This window comes from Dromiciops gliroides, chromosome 3 (genome assembly GCF_019393635.1).
Source record: "Dromiciops gliroides isolate mDroGli1 chromosome 3, mDroGli1.pri, whole genome shotgun sequence".
In the NCBI taxonomy this organism is placed as follows: Eukaryota; Metazoa; Chordata; class Mammalia; order Microbiotheria; family Microbiotheriidae; genus Dromiciops; species Dromiciops gliroides.
Genome location: NC_057863.1, coordinates 622804127 through 622819505, shown reverse-complemented (window position 1 = coordinate 622819505; position 15379 = coordinate 622804127). Strand labels below are relative to the sequence as shown.

The following is a 15379-nucleotide window of genomic DNA, read 5'->3' as shown; positions in this document are numbered from 1 at the left end:
TATTATGGTATACAATGTTCTCTTGGTTCTGCTCATTTCACTCTTCATTATTTCATGAAAGTCTTTCTATGTTTTTCTAAAAATCATTGAGCTCATCATTTCTTATAACACAGGAGTATTTCATCACAATCATATCCCACAACTTGTTCAGCCATTCATTCACCATTTGATGGGTATCCATACAATTTCCAATTCTTTGCCACCACAAAGAGAGCTTCTATAAATATTTGAGAACATATAGGTTCTTTTCCTTTGTCCTTAATCATCTTTAGAAGTAGGCCTACTACTACTTCTGGGCAGCTAGGTGGCGCAGTGGATAAAGCACTGGCCCAGGATTCAAGAGGACCCGAGTTCAAATCCAACCTCAGACACTTGACACTTAACTAGCTGTGTGACCCTGGGCAAGTCACTTAACCCTCATTGCCCTGCAAAAAAAAGAAGAAGAAGAAGTAGACCTAGTAGTGGTATTACTGCGTCAAAGGGTATAGGCAGTTTAATAACTCTTTGGGCATAATTCCAGATTGCTCTCCAAAATGGTTGGATCATTTTACAATTCAACAAACAATGAATTAGTGTCCCAATTTTTCTATATCCTCTCCAACATTTGTCACTTTCCCTTTCTATCATTTTAACCAATCTGGAAGGTATAAATGGTATCACAAGGTTATTTAATTTTCATTGATATATTTTGTTTTTCCATCACCCTCTTTCTAAATGTTTCTCTCTCTCTCTCTCTCTCTCTCTTCCCCTACCCAGGAAGCCATCTATTGTTACAAAAAAAATGAAAGAGGAAGAAAAAAAGACCAGTTAGCAAAACTAACCAATACCTGAATGGAGTCTCACAGTATTCATAATCACCCCCTATTTTTACAAAGAAGAAAGGGAAGTGTGCTTCCTTATTTCTCATTCAGGGCCAAACTCAGACATGATCATCAGACACACAAGTTTGCATGCATTACTTCTTTTTTTGTTTGTTTTTGGTTTGTTTGTTTTGTGCAGGGCAATGAGGGTTAAGTGACTTGCCCAGGGTCACACAGTTAGTAAAGTAACTGAGGTCAAATTTGAACACAGCTCCTCCTGAATCCAGGACTGGTGCTTTATCCACTGTGCCACCTAGCTGCCTCCTGCATTACTTCTTAAGACAAGAATATTTGCAAAGGTCTAGACACTGGTGAGCGATGCAAAGGAGAAGCCCCAGTCCCCACCCTCATGGACTTTAGTGTTTGGCATAACTGAATAAGACGTGAACCAATGTCGATTTATTATAGGAGGAAGTTTGAAGTTAGTCACAGGGAAAAAAGGATGTTTACTTGGAAAATAATGTTCTTTGCCATCATATTTGGTCCTCCCAACTCTTTGAGGTAGGGTAAGAATTTACAGGGCAGGTAGCCTGGCATGGGTGTCAGAGACTCATCTTTGGAGTCAAGAAGGCTTGGGAGCAAGTTTTGACTTTGACACATATTAGTTTTGTGATGTGTCGGGCAAGTCGGTTGCTTCCCAGGCACCTAAGACTATGAGTTATTTTTGTTCTTGGGTGGTTTAGGGGTTGTTGTTGTTGTTGTTGTTTTTAATATTTCAGGCAGTTTATTAGAATGGTTCAAATACAACTAACTGTAAAACAAATAGATGAGACAGATTAGCTAGGTGGCTTGGTGGATAGAGCGCTGGCCCTGAAGTCAGGAAGACCTGAGTTCAAATCCAGCTTCAGACACTCACTAGTTGTATTACCCTGGGCAAGTCACTTAACCTCTGTTTGCCTTAATCCACTGGAGAAGGAAATGGCATATGAGTCCAGTATCTTTACCAAGGAAACCCCTTGGATAATATGATCCACAGGGCCATGAAAAATTGGACACAAGAGAATGATTGAACAACAACATATACATACATATATGCACAAGTATAGATCTATATTATGTATACACATATGTATATACACATAAACACATACACACATGTATGTGCACACAGCTACAGTGTCTCCTCTGTTTCCTACGTCTTTCCATTATCTAAGACTATAGGTTACAACAACACTGGTAGAGAATTTCTTTTGAAATGACTAGTTGCATTTTAAAGACAAGCAAACTGAAGGTCAGAAAGGCGGCTTACCTTGCCCTAGGTCACTCAGCTGGTCAGTGATGGAGCTGGGCCTCAGGTCCACGTCTCTGTCTCTACCACCCTGAAGCCTTGCCCTCCCAGGCAAAGGCCCCCTTACCCAACCAGCTGGGCTAAGAGAGGTCCTTTGTCTGCCTTTGGTAAAAGAAGCTGGATTCTCTGGCCCCCAGGGACCCATGGGAGAAGCAGGCGAGGTGCAGTGCTCAGTTGGGAATCCGCAGCTTCCTCCCTCTGGCTCCATTCCCTTCGGGTCATTTCAGGATCCCACTTCCCTCTCATTCCAGAGATCTGTCTCCTGATCTTCCCTCCTATTCAAGAGTCCCTGGCGGGACTGCGGCCAGCTTTGCCCAGGACTTAGCCACAGGTCCCCTGCTGATTCCCCTCCCTCCTGCTGGCCCAGACTAGGCCCCTTCAGTGCAATCATATCCCACTGGAAATGAGTTTCATGAGGCCAAATGGGCAACGTAATGGGTCCACGTCTCAGCCCCAGACTCAGGACCAGAAGAAGCTGCACTAACAAGCATTCCCCTAAAGGCAAATGGATGGCAATAGTGCCTGGCCCCTGGTAGGGGCACTGCCTGGGGCAGAGCAGGGGCCCCAGCAAAGACCAATCATTACTGGTGGGTAATCGTGTATTGACTCAGTTCTAGGCATTCAGCCCCCATGAACTTAGTATTTATGGGCAGAGTCTGGATTGAGGGTTAGGATTGAGGAAAGAAACACATTCCGTACCTTTGAGGAGCCCATAGTCTGATAGAGGAGACACAGGCCCTGCCCTGAGGGACCCCTGGTTTGAAGCCCCTGACCCCCCCTTCCAGGCCTTCTCTTCTGGGGTCCCCAGATGATAAAGGAGACAAAGGTCCTGCCCTGAGGGACCCCCAGCCTGAAGCTTCTCCCCCCCCCATCCCCATCCCAGGTCTTGGCCCCAGCTAATAAAGGAGACACAGGTCCCACCCTCAAGGAGGCACCCCCAGCCTGAAGTCTGGGGAGAGAGGACATACAAAGCTAACTTAGGCAAACACAGAAAGCCCCTCTTTCCTATCCCCCATGTGAGGTAGTTACGGTCATTACTGTGGTTCTCATTTTACATACGAGGAAACCAAGGTCCAGAGAAATGAAGTGACTTGTTTGGAATCCCCCAGTAATAGGCAAGACTCAAACCCAGGTCTCTCTCCCCCCTCACCCCCATCCCTGGGGGCAGTAGTGGCTCCACTGTTAAACGCTGGGCTCTGCCCCCTTATGCAGGCTCTGGTTACCACACCCAGCTGGGAGGGAGATGAGAGATTGGGTTTGGCCAGACTAGTCTGAGGGTGAGGCCAAGCCTTGGAAGGATGGAGGTGAGGAGATGACCAGAAGGGCCAGCTGAGCTGGCTTGGGGAGCAGAATTTGCTTCCATGATTGCAAATCTATTCCACAGACCCAGGAGGCTCATTCCTCAGCTTGCTGGGATGAGGCAGCAAGAGGGGAATGAGAGAAGGGACGGGACACTGACCTGGTTCAGGACGAACAGAGAAGGAAGGGAGGCACAGTGGTTAGAGCAACAACCTGAAATGTACCCTTGGAAATACATGCAGGTCTGGAATGTTTGGTCTAGTGCTTTGTAAATCTTAACCTACTATATATATGCTAAGTGTTTTACAAATATGATCTCATTTGATCTTCACGGCAACCCTGGGAGGTAGGTGCTATTATTATTCCCTTTTATACATGGAGCAACTGAGGAAGACAAAAGTTAAGTGACTTGCCCAGAGTCACACAGCTAGTAAGTGTTTGAGGTCACATTTGAATCCAGGTCTTCCAGACTCCTTCCTGGCTCTGTTTTGATACCTAGCTACATCCATAATAAGGGGAGTGTAATAATGAAGGTGGAAAGGTGAGAAAACTTCTTGGTGAAGAGAAAACTCTAGGTCAAGGCAAAAAAAAGGGAGGCCTCTCACTGACCAGCCCAATGAGAAGATTTCCCAGACAAATGAGGCAGGGGCTCTTTCTGCACATGTTTATTCTTTCCATTTAGCCTTGGAAGCATGAACTCAGGAGAGGAGGTATGTGAGTCCCTGGCCCAGCTCTAGGCTCTCAGATTCCCGATTTCCATGTGCGAACACAATCTCTCTCTCTCTCTCTCTCTCTCTCTCTCTCTCTCTCTCTCTCTCTCTCTCTCTCTCTCTCTCTCTCTCTCTCTGTCGTTTGCCATCTCAGAAACTTGACACTCCTTTCTGCCCTCCCCAGGCTCCTTGTCCCGCCAGAGGGGCCCCAAGCCTGCAGGGCATTCTGGTTACCCTTAGGCTGGGAGAATCTCATGTGTCCCATTCTCTCCAGCAATCCCCATCTCCCTCCCCAGGCTCCCCTCAGGCTCCTGTCAGCACAATGAGCCAGTCTGCTAAGCTGTCTCCCCCACTCTCCCTCCGCCAACCTGCTAGCCCAGAGCCCCAAAGACTCTGCTGGGCTTCCTCTTCCCCTGAAGCATCTGAATCAGCTTAATGCCTGACCTCTTGTATCCAACAGACGGCAGCCATCTGTTGAGTAGCTACCAGTCTGCTTGGCTGCCCTTGCTCCCTGAGGCTACCCCAGCTCAGAGGGGCAGGTCCCCAGGCCCAGCCCCTGCCTTTAGACTCTTCCTGCAAGCCCTTTTACTGGTATAGTGACTAACAGAGTAGGATGGGGTGGGGTAGACAGAGCCCCAGGCTTGGAGCTAGGAAGAGCTGGTTTCAAATTCTACCTTCTACTCTAACTGTGTTACCTCAGGCAAGTTGCTTAACCCATCTGAGCCTCAATTTCCTCATCTGTAAAACAGAGATGATCATGGGACAGTTATTGTGAAGCTCCAATAAGGTGCTGGATATAAAATACTAAAACATATGTCCAAAAGACCAACTATTTATTATGATGTTATCATTTAATTATATCATCCTATCACCATTAATCCTCCTGTGGGGTTTTTGTTCAGTCATTTTTCAGTCTTGTCTGAGTCTCTGTGACCCCATTTGGGGTTTTCTTGGTAAAGATGCTGGAGTGGTTTGCCATTTCCTTCTTCAGCTCATTTTTTGGATGAGGAAACTGAGGCAAACAGGGTAAAGTGACCTGCCCAGGGTCCCACCACTAGTAATCGTCCAAGGTCAGGTTTGAACTTAGGAAGATGAGTCTTCCTGACTTCAGACCTGGCGCTCTGTGCACTATGATGCCACCCAGCTGCCCACATGGGTAATTTCTACATAGATGGGCCCAGTCTTAGGTTTCCATTTCCCAATAGCTCCCACATACATCCCCTTCTCTCCACTGGAATAACCAACACCCTCCATCAAGCCCTCATCACCCCTCACCCAAAGGAGTGCAGCGGCCTCCTAATTGTGGTCTCCCTGCCTCCAGCCTCCACACACCTGCCAAAGTGATTTCTAAAATGCAGGTCTGGCCATAGGACACCCCCTCCTCTTACTCAGTAAACCCCAGTGGTTCCCTATTACCTCTAGGATCAAATGTAAACAACTTTGTTTGACCTTAAAACCCTCTATAACCTGGCCCCAACCTACTTTTCCAGTCTTATTACACACTATTCTCCTTCACACACAATGTGACCTGATCAGAATGGCTCTATTTTTCCTTACACATGGGTGGGACTATGTCTCTGGTCTCCTTGCCTTTGCACAGGCTGTGCCCCCTCCCTGGAGTGCATGCCCTCTTCACTTCTGCATTTTAAAATCTCTAGTTTCTTTCAAGGTTCTGCTTAAGCTTTACCTTCCTTAACTGCTAATCCTTTACTCCCAAATTGCCCTTTATCTATCCAAAAGGAAACCAGGGAGTACAGCGTTCACTGTATTACTAGCTGTGTGGCCCTGGGCAAGTCATTTAACCGCTGCCTGCCTCAGTTTCCTCAATTGTAAAATGGGGATAAGAATAGCACCTACCTCCCAGGGTTGTTGTGAGGATCAAATGAGATAATATTTGCAAAGCTCTTAGCAAACCATAACACATTGTATACATAATGCTTGATGATGATGGTGATGACTTTGTAAGTCTACCTTACCTCCTCTGGCTAGACTATAACCTCCCCGAGGGAAGGGACTGCTTAATTTTTGTTTTCTTTTCCCTAGCACCCATCACAGTGCCTGGCACACAGTAAGTGCTTAATAAATTCATGTCAGTTGATTCCAACTCTGGAATTCTGTGACTTGGTTACATGATCCTTCACTTTGATGAGATCCCAGGGGGTACAGGAAGTGATCTAGTTATACTTATCTCTGGCTCCTTCCTCTCTCCCTTTCTCTCCCTTCCCCACCTCTCCTCTCTCACACCCCTCCTACCCCCACTCCCCTTCCTGCCATTCCCACCCATCTGTCCCCCAGACAACCTATTGGTCCTCACAGTGGCCACCAAGGAGACAGAGGGATTCCGGCGCTTCAAGAGGTCAGCCCAGTTCTTCAACTATAAAGTTCAGGTAAGAGGTCTTCTGTCCCAGGCTCGATGGATACAGCCAGCTGGAATAAGGGATGTTGAGTAGGCTGGAATGGGGGGCGGCACTGAGGAGGAGGCACAAACCCAGGCCTACCACTCCTTCAACATTTGCTCCAAGGCAGTAGGATATGGCAGGGGAAGGCGGGCAAACTCTTTACTCAGAGAAACCCCCAGAAAAGAATTAATAACTGGTGGGAGGAATAGAAAGACCCTCTGCTGTAGCTGGTGGCCGAGCTAGTTGTGTCATTGGCATTAAACCCCACCCCCAAGTTACAAACACTTCTTCTTTCTCCCTCTTGCCCAGCCCCTCTAGTGTCCACCTGCATGCATAGAACCAGGCCCTGGGGCATCCACCCCTGCAGAGAGAAGCTAAAGAAACATGTCCGACTGTCTAGTTAGCCCAGAAAATGGATTGCACATCCTATGGGTGTGCAGAACACTGTGCTGGGTACTATGGGGGGAGAACAAAAAAAACAGGAGCCCTGACCCTTGGCCCCTGAAGAAACTCACCACACTTGCAAAGTGCTTTATCCACACTATCTTCAGTTTATCCTGGTGGCTATAGCTTGTTTCTATTGAGAGAAATGATTCTTTCTCTCTTGAGTATTAATAACTTCTTATTAAATCAGGAACAAGGTTTTTCTCCTTATCTACTTCCTCATCCAGAAATCAACCAGTGTAAGAAATCTTGCTCAAAGATTTACCCAGGCTAAGATCTAATCAGACAGTAAAGGAAATTCAAAGTCTGGGCTAATTGGAAGATTCTTACTCATTGTGTTTACTCAGATGGGTCTGGAAGAATGTGGAGCCTCCCTTTTTGTCAGAGAGGTGATATGGAAATTGATAAGTCTCTTTGACCAGGACTTGGGTGAGCCAAGTCAAGTGCCCCCAAGAGCCTCATTGGAATATAGCCTAGCCCTCCACTGGCATATTTATTTTCTTATTAATTGTTAACCAGTCAGTGTTGATTGCCACTCTTGGGAACACCTGCCATTCCAAGGGAATATAAACTGTGAGCCTACCCCCAAATGTCTTTGGCATTTGAGAGTGTCACTGATCTCATTTTGTTAATAAACATGCTATCTTTATTAATAAAATGATTAAATTACCCAGGAACCATGTCTCTTGAACTTTTTAAATGTAACAGATCATAGTTATTTGTATGTTGTCTCCCCTTGGACTGAACTCATCCAGAGCATGGAATGCTTAGTATTTAGCACAGTATGTGGCACGCAGTACGTAGCTCAACTTTGTGAAATGGGTGCTATCATTATCCTTGGCTTTTTTTTTTTTGAGGCAGTTGGGGTTAAGTGACTTGCCCAGGGTCACACAGCTAGTAAGTGTCAAGTGTCTGAGGCAGGATTTGAACTCAGGTCCTCCTGAATCCAGGGCCAGTGTTCTATCCTTGGCTTTTTTAGAAGAGGATACTAAGGGTCAGAGATGTTCTATGATTACCTGAGGTCATATGATGAGTCAGGGTCAGAGGCAGGATTTAAACCTGGGTCTTTGTGACTCCCAGGCCCAGTGTTCTAGCTCCTCTGCCAGTCAGGAGGCTAAGTAGAGAATTAAAATAATGTCCATTTATACAGAGTTTTCAGGGTCATAAAGAGCTTTCCTCACAATGACACTATGAGGCAGATAACTGGTAAGTTACTTTCCCCATTTTACAAATGAGGAAACTGAGCCCTAAAGAAAGGAAAAGATCTGCCCCTCTGCCCATGGTTAGGAAGTTAGAGGCAGAGATGGGATTTCAGTCTAGAGTTCCTTACTAGGAGTCAGGGGAACGGGATTCAAATCCTCCCTCTAATACAAACTATCAGGGCTGCTAGGTGGCACAGTAGATAGAGCACCAGTCCTGGAGTCAGGAGGACCTGAATTCGAATCCTTCAGCAGACACTTGCCATTTACTAGCTATGTGACCCTGGGCAAGTCACTTAACCCCATTGCCTCGCCAAAAAAAATACAAACTATCTCCATGACCTTGAGCAAGTCACCTAAACCTTACTTTCCTTAAGTGTAATATGAAGGGGTTGGACCAAAGGGCCCAAGGTCCCTTCTAGCTCCAGAGCCTTGAACTCAACAACTTTGCTGCCTTTTAAAGAGCATTGAATTTAGTCTTTCCTAATCTCTCCAACACTTGTGCCCTTCCCTCCTAAAGTTATTTTGTATTATCCCCCCAAGCCGCAGCCTTCCCTCATTTCCTGAAAGAGCTCAATACTCAGTTAAAGCAGGAAGCCTATTGCCACCCCTACCCCCACCCCAACACCCACTCCTAGCCTGGCACCTGCCTCTGAGATTGATTATCTTCTATTTACACGCTCTGTCTTGTGCTGCCAGGTCTCTCATTTTTGCCAGTTTCCCTTTTGTATCTTAACACAGTATATGGCACACAGTCCTTAACATCATCACTTAATAACCCAATAACATCGCGTAAACAGTGCATGTGGACTGATTGATCTGGTAGAGATCCAGACAGATCAGCTGCTCAAAGCACAAATGTGCCTGCACCAATGCATGGAAATCATATAAAATGTGCATTAAAATGATCATACTTTAAGAAAACATTATTAGAGGGCAGCTAGGTGGCAGGGTGGATGAAGCACCAGCCCTGGATTCAGGAGGACCTGAGGATCTGGCCTCAGACACTTGACACTTACTAGCTGTATGACCCTGGGCAAGTCACTTAACCCTCATTGCCCCACCAAAAAATAAAAAAGAAAAGAAAGAAAACATTATTAAGACTGGAGCCTGGAGGGGCAGCTAGGTGGCACAGTGGATAGAACACCGGCCCTGGACTCAGGAGGACCTGATTTCAAATCTGGCATCAGGCACTTGACACTTATTAGCTGTGTGACCCTGGGCAAGTCACTTAACCCCAATTGCCTTACCAAAAAAAAGATTGGGGCCTGGGTCTTAAAGAGCAGGCACTGAGAAACCACTCAATCCACTATAGCTACACAGACTTCCTACCAATTCCCAGGAAATGCCTGCAGCTGCTTGTTTTGTGAAAGTAAGTTCCCTGGGGCAGCTAGGTGGCACAGTGGATAGAGCACCGGCCCTGGATTCAGGAGTACCTGAGTTCAAATCCGGCCGCAGACACTTAACACTTACTAGCTGTGTGACCCTGGGCAAGTCACTTAACCCCAATTGCCTCACTAAAAAAAAAAAAAGAAAAGAAAAGAAAGTAAGTTCCCTAAAAAGCCTCCTCACCTACCCCTCTCCCTACAAATTAAAAAGAAAAATGTAAAGCAGAATGAGGTTATTGGACTATGCTGAACTGCTCTAAAATGTAATTGGTTATTTAATAATCAATACTGCAGTCAACAAGCATTAAGGACCTACTAATGGCCAGGCACTGGGTTAGGTGCATTTACTCAACACTTCTTAAAGGAATTTCACAAATCCTAGTGATTATTAGAATGATTCTAATGAGGTAGGTGGGGAAGATATCTTTCCCATTTTGCAGATGGGAAAATACACAAAGAGGTTAAATGATTTGTCCAAGGTCCCAAAGCAAATCAGTGGTAGAAGAAGAGGTAAAGGTAACAAAAGACTTTCTAAATATGGGGGCAGTTAGATGGCGCAGTGGTTAAAGCACCGGCCCAGGAGTCAGGAGTACCTGAGTTCAAATCCGGCCTCAGACACTTAACACTTACTAGCTGTGTGACCCTGGGCAACAAAAAATATATATATATAAAATGTTGTTGAATCCTTTTAGTCAAGTCTGACTCCTCATGACCCCATGTCGGGTTTTCTTGGCAGAGATAGTAGAGTGGTTTGCCACTTCCTTCTCCAGCTCATTTTACAGATGAGGAACTGAGGCAACAGGATGAAGTGACTTTCCCAGGGTTACACAGCTAGGAAGTGACGAGGCCGGATTTGAACTCATGAAGAGGGATCTTCCTCATTCCAAGGCCAGAGATCTGTCTACCGCACCACCTAGCTGCCCTTAAAAGATTATGCTGCCTGCCTAGAGAGCTAGGCTTACATGCTGTTGAAATTTTATGTTAAGGCACTATGCAATTTGTGTAGCTTTTATATCTCACTGTCAGCACATGTTTTGTTATTTTCATAAAATCCTTGGAAGGTCAAATAAAGACCTGTCTACTAGTGAAAGAGGAATTTGGGGAGCTGAAAGTGCTGTGTTAGCAGTTGACATGACTAGCTCCATTTTGTCCTGTTATTGGCCTTTTTTTTCCTCTCTGTTAGGCCTCAGCAGCCTGCCTCTTTGTCATGGGGGAAATAGGGTGGGGGGGTCAAACTTATCTCCCCAGGGTTGAGGGAGACTAGAATGAAGGGTGGAGGTCCTGAAGCTAGCTCAGTCCAATCTAGTTCCACTTATCTCTTTAGGTGTGTCTGTTCTTCGGATTAATTTCTCAAGGAGAAGGTTCTTTGATGTACCCCAGAGAACTTCTGGGGTGCTCTGGGCCCATAACATCCTTCTAGGTCTCCCTTCTTTTTTTTTTTTTAGCAGCTTCTGCCATTTATTCATTCATTGGCAGTTTCCAACATTAACATCATGCTGATTTAATAAAGCTGCTGAGGCTTGCCCGTGGTGCTCTTGATATACAATGCCCTCATGTTCTGCCAGTTTTTCTCCCTTCTAATCACTTTATGACTCCAAAAGGGGATTCTGGGGACTGAAATCTTCAAGAAACTTATCCAAGTTCTTTATTTGGTAAAGCACTTAGTAGCCTATTGACTAACACCTAAGTAGGTGTTGATTTCTTTTGGTTTACTGTGAATGGCTATGCTAATCAGACCATCTAATTTCCTTTGTAACAAGTGATAAGCATTCACTTTTGATGGAAAGAGGTGTGTCTGGAGGTCTAGCAGTCTGGTGTGAATGCTTGCCTGCCTGGCTTATCCACATCTGGTGAACACCTAATTCATCCAACTCTCACCTGTGGCTCCAAGAAGCTGTAGCATGTGCAGCGGTCACATCCCAATAAATGTCTCAGCAGATGGGCTAAACCAAGCTGAGGATAACTGAGGGGTCTCAAACAAGTTAGTGAGTTAGGCGGGGTGTCTACCCCAAGCACATGAATGCTTTCCAAGCTAGGAAGGGCAGATAAGAACAATTTGTTCCAACAGCCCCAAAGGTGGCACTTAGAGTTTGGTTAGACATAGAAGATGCCAAGATCACCCATTGCATCCTGAGCCATCTCCAGTCATCCTGACTTTCGTCTTGTCATTGGACTTGTGTGACTCCAGAAGAGAGAATGAGGCTGACAACTCTGCCTCACTTAATTCATGCACAAGTCAAGACATTGCCCCATGATGTCTTTGGTCCTCTTCGAAAACAAAGGAAGAACAAAACAATGTATTTGTTTTATATTTATCCTTTATATATGTATATGTGGCTAGAGAGATCTTTACATCTATCTATCCATCCATCTGTCTACCCGTCTATGCCAGATGGGAACCCATTTATAGTTTTAGCCTATACCTATCTATGCCATCCATCCATCCATCCATCCATCCATCCATCCATCCATCCATCCATCCATCCATCCATCCATCCATCCCCATGCTGCCTCTATTAAAATGCTAGTTCTTTGTCAATGAGGATTGTTTAATTCTTCATTCTTGTATCCCCAGTGCCTGGCACATAGTAGGCATTTAATAAATGTTTGTTAACTAATTTAATTCAGTCCTATAGGCATTTATTAAGCACACCTACTTTGTGTGGGCATCTGCTATGCCCAGCCATTCAAAGACCAAAGTGGGAGGATAGTCCCTGCTGCCCTCAGGGAGCTAAGAAGGTTCTGTTGGGGGGAAACAGCTGTGTAGACAGATTAATAAATACAAGATAACAACAAGTTTTTCAGTAAGGAGACTCATTTTTTAAAAAAAAGGAAAGAAAAGGGGCAACTAGATGGCGCAGTGGTTAAAGCACCAGCCCTGGATTCAGAAGGACCTGAGTTCAAATTCGGCCTCAGACACTTGACACTTACTAGCTGTGTGACCCTGAGCAAATCACTTAACCCCCATTGCCTAAAAAGAAAGAAAGAAAGAAAAGAAAGTACTGTTGCTGGGAGTGGGACTGATCCTACTCTTGGGTCCCACACTTTCCCAGTAGTCCTACCTACCCCCTCCCCAGTTTGTACTTCCTAGAATTGCATTGTATTTACTTTGCATTTTTTGTGTTATAGCTGTACATATTGCTTCTTTCTAGTAGAATATAAGCTCCCTGAAGGCAGGGGCTGTTTTAGTTTTTATTTTGTATCCCTAATTCTTAGCTTAGTGCCTTTCACCTGGCAGGCACTTGATATTGAATTGAATTGAATTGAACTGAATTGAAATTCTACTTGAACTCCTAGAACTTCACTTTCTCTATCTGTAAAGTAGGGATCAAGCAAAAAGCATTGATTAAGCACATAATGTATGCCAATCAGTTGTGCTAAACTGGTGATACAAATAAAGAAACTAAAACTCGTCCCTGCCCTCAGGGAGTTTATGTACTCTTGGAGGAAAGCAATATGCACATATATACAAAATATATTCAAAGTTGTTACTTTGATCTGGGGCTAAATCAGAGATTCTGAACCTATGAACTTATTATTTTTTTTTGGTGGGGCAATGGGGGTTAAGTGACACTTGCCCAGGGTCACACAGCTAGCAAGTGTCAAGTGTCTGAGGCCGAATTTGAACTCAGGTCCTCCTGAATCCAGGGCCGGTGCTTTATCCACTGCACCACCTAGCCGCCCCTGAACTTATTTTTTTTAATATTTACTATCTCAGTAACTATATTCCAATGTAATTGATTTACTCTGTCATACTCTGAATTTTATTTCATGCATTAAAAAATGCAATTTCAAGAAGGGGACCCATAGGCTTCTCCAGGATGTCCGAGGGGTCCAGGACATAAAAAAGGACCATTTCTAGGGGTCAGGTGGGAGGCTGAGCCTGTAGACTCTTCCTCCTCCTCCTCCTCCTTCTTCTTCTTTGTTTTTAAATTTGTTTTCATCTCCACGTCTGTGCTAAAGTCATCTATCTTTGGCAGGTACTTGGCCTTGGGGAGGATTGGCAAGGTGGGGAGAAGGAAACCACCTTGGGAGGTGGGCAGAAAGTCCGGCTCCTGAAGGCTGCTTTGGAGAAGTATGCAGATAAGGAGGACCAGGTCATCCTCTTCACAGACAGGTAAGATGTCCCCGGTGGTTTAGTCTGTCATGTCAGGGTTGAAGGACTCAGCCATCCTTAAGGAGAAGTGAGAGCTCAGCAGTTGTTCCAGTGGTGCCCAGGTAGGTAGGGCTGAGCTGACTTTTAAGAATCTTCTTTTTACTTTCATTGCTGTCTTTCATTCTTCTGTCACCTCCATGTCAAGGTGTATCCTTTCCTCTTCTCTCACTATTGAGCATCTCTTATAATGAAGAACCAAAAAGAGAAAGAAAGGTCAGTTCTGTAAAACCCACCAACACACCAAAAATATTCCAAATACCCTATGCCTGTAGGTCCCCACCTCTGCAGAAGAAAGGAGAGTGGTGCATTTTCTTAGATTTTTATCTAGGTCAATAATTATTCAGGGTTGAGTTCCCTTAGTTGGTTTCATTTTGACTCTTTCTGTTTCCATGCTTATAGTCACTGTGTCTAGTGTTTTTCATATTTCTGTTTTCTGAATCATGAATTTACTTTTTCTTTTTTTTTCTTTTAAATATTTAGTACTTTATTTCTCCCCAATCACATGCAAAACCAATCATCAACATCAATTTACTTTTTCTAAGAAAGGCCTTGAGGAAGAAAGATGGGAGGAGGACCTACCCACACCCTGGTTTTGAATTAAGGGGTATCAGTAAACTGTAGGGTAGGAGGAAAACCTAGGCAGGACCTTATCTAAGCAGATCTGCATTAAGGAACAGTGAATAGCATGCTGGGTCCAGAGTCAAGTGGCCTGAGTTCCAGTCCAACCTCAGATACTCATTAGTTGTGTGATCCCAGGCAAGTCATTTAACTTCCATTTGCCTCAGTTTCCTCATTTGTAAAGTGAGGATAATGACAGCACCTACTTACTACAGTTGTTGTGAGGATTGAATGAGTCAATAATTGTAAAGCACTTAGCACAATGCCTGGCCCATAGTAGGCACTATGTAAATATTGGCTATTATTAAATATGAACCTTATTGCCCAGTACTCTAGGGCCACCCAAGAGACTCCCATGGCACAGGTTGGCCCAGGTCATCTTCATCTTATGCCCAGCTGAGATGGCTGCTAGGTCATCACAGGTAGTAAAATAACTCCAGGTAATGCCATGAAAACTGATTGAAGAAATGGTAGATGAGAAGACTTGGGAGAGGGGACATGATGACTATCTTCACATATTTGAAGAGTTGCTCCTTGGAAAGATTACTCAGCAGCTAGGGGGTACAGTGGATAGAGTGCTGGGCTTGGAGGCAGGAAGACCCGAGTTCAAATTTGGCCAGATTCTTCCTAGCTCTGTGATCCTAGGTGGCTCCCTTAACCTCCATTTGCTTCAGTTTCCTCATCTGTAAAATGGGGATAATAGTATCACCTACCACCCAGAGTTGTTGTGAGGATCAAATGAGATATTATTTGTAAAGCTCTTAGCATAGTTCCTAGCATGTTGTTGTTATTCAGTTGTGTCCAGCCCTTTGTGACCTCGTTTGGGGTGGGATTTTTTTGTTTTTTTGTTTTTGTTTTTTAGCAGAGATACTGGATTAATTTGACATTTCCTTCTCCAGTTCATTTTACAGTTGAGGAAAGTGAAGTAAAAAGGGTGAAGTGACTTGCCCAGGGTCACACAGCTAGTCAGTGTCTGAGGCATGATTTGAACTCAGGTCTTCCTGATTCTAGGCCCAGT

General features: G+C 44.8%; 1 protein-coding gene across 1 annotated transcript in view; it reads left to right on the top strand.

Annotated features, from left to right (window-relative positions):
* Positions 1 to 15379, top strand: part of PLOD1 (procollagen-lysine,2-oxoglutarate 5-dioxygenase 1) — a 50825-nt gene that overhangs the window by 4548 nt on the left and 30898 nt on the right. Inside the window, exons 2-3 of the mRNA XM_043996649.1 lie at positions 6453 to 6544; positions 13568 to 13704. Of these exons, the coding sequence (XP_043852584.1) occupies positions 6453 to 6544; positions 13568 to 13704 (229 nt within the window). The remainder of the gene's footprint in view (positions 1 to 6452; positions 6545 to 13567; positions 13705 to 15379) is intronic.